General features: G+C 39.9%; 1 protein-coding gene across 1 annotated transcript; it reads left to right on the plus strand.

The window, feature by feature from the left end:
- Nucleotides 1-920: 920 nt before the first annotated feature.
- On the plus strand, nucleotides 921-10960 carry SLC46A3 (solute carrier family 46 member 3). The gene is made up of 5 exons (XM_021541979.3): nucleotides 921-1127; nucleotides 6206-7079; nucleotides 7488-7571; nucleotides 9024-9180; nucleotides 10759-10960. Exons 1-5 carry the CDS (start codon nucleotides 936-938, stop codon nucleotides 10844-10846), a joined length of 1395 nt encoding a protein of 464 aa, XP_021397654.2. The 5' UTR covers nucleotides 921-935; the 3' UTR covers nucleotides 10847-10960.
- The last annotated feature ends 206 nt before the right edge of the window (nucleotides 10961-11166 follow it).

The raw sequence follows: 11166 nt of genomic DNA on the forward strand, positions 1-11166 counted from the left end.
GGAGGCCTTTCCCCTGACACCTGGCACCAGCTATGCCAGACCCAGAGAGCGAGATCTATCTCTTCCTAGCAGTGCTGAGTTAGTAGTTAGACTTCATGATATTAGAGGTCTTATCCAACCTACACAGCTTTATGATTCTATTAATGAGAGACCAGCTGGTGGCAAACAAACAAATGTTGCTTTTACACAGGCTGACAAGCCGAGAGCACACGGAAGGGGTGCAGCTATAATAAAACCTCTGAGCTAAGTCAGCTGCGAGCAGAGCGCACGGCAGCACGGGGCGGCAGCACGCCGCGGCTCCCCTTCGGCCAGGCACGGGCACCTGGCCCCGCGCAGGCTGAGCTCCAGGCCGGGGTGGCGGTGCGGATCGAGGCAGCGACGCCGCTGGTCGCGCAGATAGATCCTCGTTGTGTAAGCAGCCCGAACGCGCCGCGGGCCCGGGGAGCGCTGAGTGGCGGCGTGCGGCTCACTGCTGAAACCTCCAGGGTGCGGATGTGTCCTGAGCTCCGCATCCCCGGCGCGGGGACAAGCCGGCGGCGGCGACACCCGCGGGCACAGGGACCCCGCTCCGCCGCCGGCCCGGCCCCGCCCGCCGCAGCGCCCCGCCCGCGGGCCGCGCCGAGATGGCGGCGCCCGGCCTCGTCCTCTCGCGGCCCGGGGGCGGTGACGGCGCGGCGGGGACTCTCCTCCGCTGAGGGACACCCCTCCGCCGAGGGACACGGCCGCCCCGTCCCGCCTCCGCTGGCACGGCGCTGCGGGACGGGGACAGGCGGCGGGGCGCAGCCGGGACCGCTGCGCTCCGGGACGGGGCTGGCGGAGCGTGCCCCCCGTGCCTGGGGCTGTCAGCCCGCCGGCCGCCGCTCGGGGTTTCGCTTTCACCTCGGGAGCACTTGCGATTTGCTTTCTGGCGCAGGGTTTGAAGCCCGGACCCAGAAATGAGGAAGGTTCTGTGCGTGGAGCCCGTCATTTTCATCTACATTTTTGCGTCTTCCCTGACGAGCCCGCTGGTGCAGCAGTTTATTTACCGGCGGCTGTGGGAGCAGGAGTATAACTCCACTTTCGTGAGCGACAGCAATGTTAGTCACTGCGAGCAGAATAAGAGCAGCCCGGCTTATATCAAACAGAAGGCAAGTGGCGGGGGAGGAATAATAATTGTAAATAAACTTCCAGCCAGGAGGTGCTGCCTCAGTATTACCTCCTGTTTTATAACCTTAACCTTTAATTCTCCAGAAAGCCGTAGTTTTGTAACGTGTTCTCACTTCACTGCCTCCTCACTCTAATGTTATGCTGTACTAGTGATAGGGCTTTAAAGACAAAGACTTGTCTCCAGGAGAATACTGAGGGAAATTCGTAATTTAGTGGAACTTGAAAATCGCCTGAGAGAATGGGGACCAAGTTAGCATTGGGCTGGCATTACAGCGGGTACAACTGGAGGTGGAGGCTCCTCCTCCCACACCATTGTGATTGTTGTGTTTGTGAGGCGCCCGTTGTCTCTCTGGCTCCTTCTGTTCTTTGTAACCATGGGAAGTTTAGCAAATGCCCTGTAATTTTGAGGAATAGCATCTAGCTTAAAATACATGTATTTCAAATGAATTACAAGAACAAGGAACAGGGGAGATTAAATTTTTTTGTGGTTTTAAAATGTGGGAAAAATTCAACTGATCTTTGCATGATCAAATACAGTTGATGGTTTGCCATTCAGAGTACTAGTCTGCCTTGCTGGAATACAAGTACATCAAAATGACAAGATCCTATGGTCAGTTACATTTTTAGCACTTTTCCATAGTTCAATGTGCTGGATAGCTAGCTGTTGACTGGTACCTCTTCCATGGCACTTCCAGTGCAGTTTTAATGGCACACTGAAGCAGAGCTAGCTGTGAGCTGCCAGCAGAAGAGATGGTAATTCTCAATTTCCTTTCCCCCTCTCACCCCATGTGTCGTATCTCACAGTTCTGCAGTTACAGGTTATGGTTTGGATTTGAGTGGGGCATTGATTCAATGGAAAGCTCATCTCTAGTTTGGGGGTGTTGTTTTTTGAATGTTGTTTTATTTTCTGAAGCAATACGCTGCTCGGGCACACTCAGTGGCCACATGATTTTTGTGTCTTAACATGGGAACAGCAGAGGGAATATGTTTTCAGAAGAAGCGCAATAGAACCATATTTGTCAACAACAACTGGCAGTTGGGTTGGATAAAGTGAAAGATGAAACCACTGTAGGGTCAGAAAAGTAAATGATTCACCATATGAATTACACAGAAGTTGGGGTTACAGAAACAGTCAGCTGGCATTCCCTTACACTGCTGAAAAGGTCGTACTTGAAAATTTTTGCTCACATCCCATATCTGAATCTCTGATGTGCTGCATATGTGCAAGACTGAACACCTGAGCTTATCTGCCTCATTTGTCATATATAAAAAGAGATTGTTAATGGTACATGCTTCCAGTGAAGGTGATCAAAGAAATAATTCAGGACTTTTAGTGTGGCGTTATGTTCTTTGTCATGTGACAGAAGCTGGTCTTAGTAGGAAAAATGTGAAAATGTCAATAGAATTGTGGTCCAACATGGCTTCTGGGCTGACCCATGGAGGTAATTACCAGTTGTTGTCAGAGTAATGCTTGTATGTTGCTCCCAAAAAAATGTTTTCTTTAGTATTAGCTTCCCATTTGATGCTGTGTCTGGCTGTTTTCTCTAAGTATACAATTCTAATTGCAGAGCCCATGAAGAAATCAACATTTCAAATACATCTTTGCATTTTGCAACCTCCTCAAATTAAACTTGATTTTCAAATTGCCACCACCTATGGTTCAAGATATAAGATTTCATATTTCTTTTCTCAAAACACTGAAGCAGAGTGCTTGATTTCACCTGAAGTTTAGATAGCGTCTCTGATGTGATGACATATTCACATTTTACAGGTCTTTGGTTTAAAAATTATAGTTAAATTGATATTTGAGAACATGAGTCCTTCAAGACAGCAGTTGAATAATGGCCAACAGAACTTCATTTCCCATTCCTGCCAAATTTCTGTTCCCTGCATTTCAGTGATTGCCAGTAGGGCATGAGCTTTTGAACAATTATACTCTTGTCTGGATGCCTTGCTGCATTTTCATACCACACTAGTTACCATAGTGTAACAATGTAAGAGCTCAAAACATGCATTAATTTAAGTGCAAATGGGCCTCTGTGCTGAGTAATGGTCCTGTGTATGGGCCAAAGAGAAGATCCAGTAACTTAATTCTAAACTCTTTTGCAAGGTGTGAAGTTGGTATTCCTGTTTTTCCAAGACCTTCCTAACCTAAACCTAACTGAATTAGGTTTATAATGTTATAACTTTTGCTGTTAGGCCCTGTTTGGCATTAATGTTTAAAAGAACATCTCTCTTAACAGTTAATTTAGTGTAAGTCCATATGTTCTAAGGATGAGGAAGCTTTATACTAATCTCACCTATTTCAAAGCAAAATGCAAAAGGAAATGGAAGAAAAAAATCACTTGGAGCCTGCATAAAGAATAGAATATAATTCAAAATAGTTAGTCTGTTCAGAATTTAGATTAATTATTTTTTACAATTTGAAAAAAATAATAATCTTATAATAAATTGAGTTTGAAGGTAATTTGAATATAAACTGAAGCATTCTGATCACCAGCTTGGATAATCCTTTTTTTAATATCTCAGAAAGAGCTATATAATTAATCATTAAACTTTGTTTGCCCCATTCCATTGATTTATTATCCAAACCATTCATTTCCCCTTGCTACTCAGCAATATTTTATCTTATGAGCTGTGAGTTTATCATGTCCTTTATATTATTCAATCTCAGGTGCTGCACTTCTCTCTTAATTTAATTTTATATACGTTAATTACTTCTTCATTTTAATTCTTTTAATTTTGAAATAGGTGATTGAAATATCTATCTCTGTCCACTGTAAGTTTTCAGAGTAGAGTGAATTTGCAGATTAAAAATCTAGACCTTTCTCTTTAAATATATATCGTTCCATTGATTATTTAATAGAGTCATGTGATTTTAAAGCAGCTGAAGGTTTGACTTATCATTTTCTATATTCTTTTCCTTTGTCTTTATAAAACCATGGAGTGAGCAGTTGCATGCCTTACACTCTAAATGGATTTTTCCTGTACTTTTGTCTGTAGCCTTCAGTAGACATCAAGTTTTTCATCTCGGCAAGTTCACGGTCACACGTGGTACCTGGATGTGCAGCCATGTTTTGTGTGTTGCACAGCTTCTTCCAAAACAAGGACACCCAAGTTTTGGGTTTTTTACTCTTTCAGTTTTACACTTCATTATGGTCTGGCAATAATCCTTGTATTTCATGGTTAATGTGGGTTGAGATGATACATATTAACATTTCGTTTTACTTTTAACATAGTAGCATTTTTTTATGCTCATGGCTTTGAACAAGACAATCCTAGTAAAGAAGCAATGTCTGCAACTATATAGCGTTCTTTTTGTCAGTTAAAGATTAAATAACATTTTCCATCTCCATTTGTTCAGTCTTCATGGTTTTGACCCTTCCAGGGTGACAGCATTGCTGGCCAGTGGACAGGATGTCATGAATGCTAGGGCAGTCAGACACCATAAGGGAAGGGAGCAAAAGACTTTGGAGTGCTGGGGATCTTGAAGGCTTTCCTTGAGAACCTCAGGGTCAGTTGGATTTTCCTCTTGTAATAAAACCTGGTATCTTGTAAGCAAAGGAAGAAAGTGAATGAGAAACTCATGGTCTCTGCCTGTTAATATAAATATTACTTTATAAAGCATTCAGCAGCTTTTAAAATTGACCAAAGTACATTCCTGTAAGTTCAAGGGGTTTTTCATCATTTTGGATGCTGCTCAGTCAGGATTATGCTAGCTACAGATGAGATGCCTGAAACTTGAAGTATAGATGGCTTGAATACAAGCTGAGAATGGTGTGGGCAGATTTGCAGAAGTCTACCTGTTGCTGATTGAAGAGCACAATTCCTGCCCAAGTCAGTGTTGTGCCTCAGAAAACTCCAAGACTTTCAGCAAGACTTTACTCTCTGCACCTGAAACTTTATCTTAGCTAGTTTAAAGGGTTTGTATGAATAAAATTGCTTCCTTTTCCCCTCCTGTCTGATCAAGGGGTTGTCTTTGAAAGGGCTGTTGTGGCTGCTCATCTCTTCTGCATCTATGTATTAAAAACAAGATCTGAATTAGCTTGCTGAGTGTCCTTTAGAAGCTGGCTTCATAACAATTTTATTTTTTTAATTAATTTTTTTTTTTCTGCAGCTGTTCATGCTCTGTTAAATAGCTGTTTTTCAGTCACCTTTTATTTTTATTCTTCTGCTAAAAAGAACTCTGAAATTTTCCTCATAATGGGTGTTTACAGTTTATTTTTATAGTGTTAGTTGCTGTTCCTTATGTGAATACCTGCTGTGATGTACCTGTAGAGACATCACTGATTTGGACAATTTCTGAACCCAGAGCTTTACAGTGTTTACAAAATCCATTAATTCACATACCTGTGAGTCAGTACAATATTTAAAGCTATACTTCACATTTTTGGTTGTTTCTGTTGTTTGTAATAGTACTAATAAGATTCTACAGTGGGATGTCAGAGCAAATTGTGATTTGTTTACTTGCATAGTGTGCTCCAGTCCATTAACTGTTCCCTGTAACCCCCTCAGTAGAATTATTTGGGAGGAAAAATGATCTTCTGTGAGGAGGGAGCATGGGCTGTGTTCCTTCATCAGTGACTGGCTTACTATTGATTTCTGAAGAGTATTAAAACAGCCCAGTGCCCTCTTGCTTTACCCTGTATTGAAGGGGGTACTTGCAGTTAAAGATACTTACAGCTCTTGTAAGTGCATGTTCAAAAGGATTGTTCTCTTGTCTGCATTGAAACTTCTCTGTCAACAGTAAGACTGTGTCTTAAGCTCTAAGTTTTGGATTAAAATGTAACAGGGAATGTTTGAGGAATATTGAAGATCAAATTATGAAAGACTGAATATGCAATGTCTTTTATTATAGCCTAGTACATCAAAATGTGTTATAATATTATAAAACTACATTGCATGTATTATGTTTTATAATAGTATAACTTCTAATTGATAAACATATACAGTGATATTCATTATATTGCATATTAATAATTATGTGTGTAATATTGTGACAGATTTTTTTTCCCAATGTATTATAGTAGTTACAATTATTTTTATTTTCTCTTTGCAGGAAGTTCAAGAAAAAGCCTCTGTTTTTAATATGCAGTTGGACTTAACTAGAGCCATTCCCAGCCTTATAATTGCCTTTGTCATTGTAGCTAATGGGGATCGCCAGGGACACAAAAGGTCTTTAGTTTTACCATCAATGGGAGCTTTGATTTCTGGTATTAGCTTGACTGCAATATCATATTTTTCCTTGTCACTATCTGTCCTATTTGCAGTCGCATTTATTACTGGACTGTTTGGGAGTATAGCAACCTTCCTTGGAGGAGGCTTTGCTTACATAGCAGAGGAGTGTCATGATGAGAAGCAGAAAACAACACGAATAGCTGTAGTGGATTTGATTTTTGGAGTTGTATCTGGATTGGCAGGACTGTCATCTGGCTACTTTCTAAGAGGAATAGGCTTTGCATGGACATTTGTGATAGCATCTCTTCTCCATGTCATTAATATCATCTATATTATATTTTTTCTGGAAGATACCATAGGCATATCTCAATTCCAGCATGAAGCACCAGCATCCTGGAAAGAACTTCTTAGGGAGACATTTTCTGGAGTGTACATGCTTTTTCAAACTGCCCCTTACAAGAAGAGAATTTTAATAATTGTGTTACTTTTTACATTTATGACTTACCTATTTACTGTGCTGGGTGGGAGTTCACTTTTTACACTGTATGAACTGGATGAGCCGCTCTGCTGGAATGAAGTATACATCGGATATGGAGCAGCTGCATCCACTTCTATCTCGCTGACCAGCTTTTTAGGAGTTTACTTATTTTCCAAATATCTCAAAGACATTTATATTGTCTTTATTGGGATGCTTTCTTACATTGGAGGAATGATTATGGCTGCCTTTGCCAAAACTACTCTGCTCATGTTTTTAGGTAAGTTCAGAATCAGTTTTTCCATGGTCAACAATGTATATGAAAATACTGCTGTGATATCTATAGTGAATGCATTGTTGGATATTGAACATGCCACCTTGAAAGGGTCATAGAGAGGTAAAATATAAATGGTTGATCAGACTGATCTCAGATTTGATTAAAAGATGAACTGTGTGGAGAAACAATGGAATTACCTGCTTATGGTTTTGGTGATGTCAAAATATATTTGATTTATTAATTTCTCTGTTCTTGGAGAATTTTGTCTCAATGCACATCTAGTCTGACTTTTCTGTTGCCTTTTACTGTTTGGGGAACTAAGTGTTCAAAAGTATATGACTAATGCAGTTGCAATAGATATTTGTAAATGCCTGGATTTTATTACTTCAATGTCTCATGGCTGCTTTACAGTGAGAGTGCCATCTTTGTTCTGCTTCATGCCTATTCCTGTTCTCCGATCCATGCTGTCAAAAGTGGTTCTCCCTGGTGAACAGGGTAAGTAGAATTCTTTTTAAACAATAAAATAATACAGTGCTTCAGAATAGAGCTGCATAAAGATTAACTTTAAACAAACAGATCTGTATTGGTACTTTAAGATTGTTCTTTCAAGTTCTGTATAATACGAGCCTGTGTCTTGACATTAATGGTTTCTGCTTCTGAATTAAATATAAACAACACTGTGTTAAAAAGTACTGCAAGTTTCAATTTTCAAACAAAATACTGTTCTTAAATTAAAGACCATGGGAAATTTGAAGCAGAAGAATGCCCAATACCAGAATGCCTGAGTGTGATTTCACAAGGGCTTCTACATTCACAAGATTTTGGCATGCAGAGAAAGATATGTTTTTGTTATTTAGTCAGTTTCTCACTAATTTAAAAAGGTAAGCAGTAGGTGGTCAATCTTCATAGCACTTAGAAACAATTAGACTTGTATCCTCAGCTATGGAGCAGGAACCCAACTTCAGGCCTGTGGCTTCTAAACATGTCCCAAGAAATATAACTTAATACTTCTCAAAGTCCTTTCCTTATGGAACACCGAAGAAAGCATGTCAGGCCTCAAAATATGGCTCTAATAGCCCGTATTTTGCTTTTGAGGAGTGTGTATTTTCTAGATTTTGGGAAATATATACTTCTAGAAACATTTTCCCGAGTTGCTTTGTTTTATTTTTTAAAAGATTAATCTTCATACACTAAAACAAAGATCTTTTTGTGCTAGCTGTGCTAAAATGCACCTCTGGTATTGAGTTTCTTGGCATTCTTCAAGGCTTTGGCTACTTGAGTCATTTGATGCAGCAGTCAGGTTACCTCTTGTCATCCTTTTCTGCTTACCTAGTGTGATATTGGTTATGGTCCTATGACTATGAATGTCGCTCAGGAAAATGTGTTCAACAAGACACTTAATGGGATAGACTGCCTCCCCAAAGGGTAGTGCAGTCCAAAAAATGTTGTTTGTTTCTTTTCCAAAATGGAAAATGGCAGTGGTTTTAAGCTGAACCAGCAGTCCTTGTTGAACCAGTCTTTTCCACATGTAAGAGTGAAGGTTAGAGAAGGAAGGAACAAGAAAAGTAAGAATGAAGAAGAGAACTGGAAGGGGTAAAGGATGGAGATGTGCACAACATGGTTAGTGAGGATGAACAGGTTAAACTTGATGTGATAAGCAAATGCAAGAAAGTAGGCATGGTGACAGAATAATAGTAAAGAAAAATAGTTTCCATCAACAAAATGTGTTGTTTATTTCTTGGTTTTTTTGTTCATTTAAAATAACTAGCATTTTGTAGGAGTTGCCACAGAAGACACTTTCATAGTAAAGTATGATCATCTAGCGGTTGGAACTTGCATACTTGCAAAAATACTGTGAACAGATACATTTTTTGAACCACGTTTAAAAAATTCAATGCTTTGAAGAGATTTTGTTTTGTTTGTAATTTGCCCATTTATTTTTGGCAGGTGCTGTGTTTGCTTGTATTGCCTGTTTAGAAGTTGTGACCGGCACAATGTCAATTTCAGTTTTTAACATTCTCTATGCAACTACTGTTGCATGGTTTTCAGGATTTAACTTTCTCCTGTCAGCAGGCCTCTGTCTAATTCCTCTGTCTGTCCTGTGGTAAGTACAGATCAGGAGCGTTCTTCTGACTGCCTTTGCCAGTAATTTCTATTTTGACATTAATTGAAGGTGAATAGTTTAGTGCAGTAGCTCTCAAACTTTCCTATCTGCTAGGGTGCTGTAGTGGTTCTATCTTCACAGCTTTTCCCTGATCCAGCTACCTTCCCTCAGCTCTGTGCTGTGAATTTCCCCCAAACTGAAGCCTATCCTGAATGTGCTGCCAGTGGGATATACCATACCCTTGACTGCACGTGTAACTTCCCTTGGTTTGAGACCTTTACTTGGTCTTTCTTCCAGGAAAGCCTTTCCCACAGATCACGTGAAAGGCATGAACTTAATTTTGCAATCTGAGCTCTTCTAGATGCTAATGAGGGTTATAAATGTGACAGTCACCCACTTGGTTTACTGAAAAGCTACCTGTTGAGGTCTTTGGTCATGGGTACCTTGTGACCCAGTATCATTAAAATCAGTAAAGGATTTTAAATCCTAAAAGAATAAACTTCTAAATATGTTTTAAAAAATAGGCCTCTGTAGCAGTTTTGTCTAATCATATCTAGTGACTATCTAGTAATACGCAGAGTGAAATACCATTAATGAGTACTCATAAAGCAAAGATCACTTTGCATTATTTCCAGTATAAATTCTTTTTAGGATGCTGAAACAAAAATCTAAATGACAGAATAATCAATTTTCATTAGATAAATTTACATTTGGGGGAAAATATGTTTTTCTTAAGAGGGTGGCACTCTGGCTGGAGACTTGTATATTTTTTCCTGATACTTAGACTTCACCTCGGTCTTTTATCTCTGCATCAGCTGCATTTTAAGATTTAAACAGGCAGTGATAATGCTGTAGATGTAGAACATTTCACAAAATTTCAAGTCTATTCTTGCTTCATTATAATTATTTACACAGTCTTTACAGAGAATCTATATTAATGGTAATTTTAGGTAGTGATGGGTCTTGGACCTGAGGGAATTGAAGCAAAGGGGTCTTGCATGTGAGTAGAATACTTTCCAGTAAAGTAATAAAATAATTGACAAATTCAGTTACATTAACAAAGGCACAGTAAGTACTTGTTCTATTAAATATTACCTTTAGTTTAGTTCAGTGTAAGTAGAGAAAGTGTATGTTGACAGCAACCTCTACTGCAGAAAAGGAAACATATTTACCATCAATCAGCCCATCTTGCAATCAGTACTGTAGCACATCACCGCCATAAATTCCTGAAATTTATATTTCTTTACCTTCTGTCATTAACTTCAGATATCTGACCCTTTGAATACCCTTTCTCTGCACCTTTTTTTTTAGAGTGTCATGCAGTTGGAGAGCAGAAAAGGTAGCTGTTCCAGTCTGTAACAGGCAGAGTAGTTTAGTACTGTGCTCAAAGGCGACAGTAATAATATTATCTGACTTTTGTAATTAGGGCAAATGGTGTCACTGCTTTTGTTTACTAAGACACATTTGTGCCACAGAGGATGGCTGCAGAGAGCTAGCCTTTGTGTTTGTTGGTGCTGAATCAGCTTGTTATACTGAACTATCTCAGCTAAAGATACCTGTGTTATCTTTGTCTTACAGCTGGCTTCTGTGCACAAGCTGGAATGGGGAAGACTTGGCTCTGCTGGTACCTGAAGAAGTATCCAGCTTAGAGAGTGCTGATAGTTGAACAAAGGATCCACATATTCGGGATTTCTAATCTGACATGCAGTGGCAGAGATAGTTATGTCACACAGAAACCACAGAGATGACACAACAGAAACTCCAAGTGGCCCTGTAGCAATAAGCACTAAATTGGTACCACTCAATACCCAGTCTCTTCTGAACACTTGACTAAAACTAACTCTTAACTATGGAAATAGGCTGACAATTGAGATTAATGCTGCTTCAGCATGAAGTTAAAAATAAGGTAGGATGATACTTTTTCCACTTACCCTTTCTCAAGTTTGAGAATGTCAGCTGTGGATTGTGATATATCTTGTATCACTC

This window comes from Lonchura striata, chromosome 2 (genome assembly GCF_046129695.1).
Source record: "Lonchura striata isolate bLonStr1 chromosome 2, bLonStr1.mat, whole genome shotgun sequence".
NCBI lineage: Eukaryota > Metazoa > Chordata > Aves > Passeriformes > Estrildidae > Lonchura > Lonchura striata.

Excerpts from the sequence above, each read along its gene's own strand:
- SLC46A3 (XM_021541979.3), top strand. The coding sequence starts at position 936 with ATGAGGAAGGTTCTGTGCGTGGAGCCCGTCATTTTCATCTACATTTTT. Across the intron at positions 1,128-6,205 it reads CGGCTTATATCAAACAGAAG|GAAGTTCAAGAAAAAGCCTC; the intron begins GCAAGTGGCGGG and ends TTCTCTTTGCAG. Across the intron at positions 9,181-10,758 it reads ATTCCTCTGTCTGTCCTGTG|CTGGCTTCTGTGCACAAGCT; the intron begins GTAAGTACAGAT and ends TTTGTCTTACAG.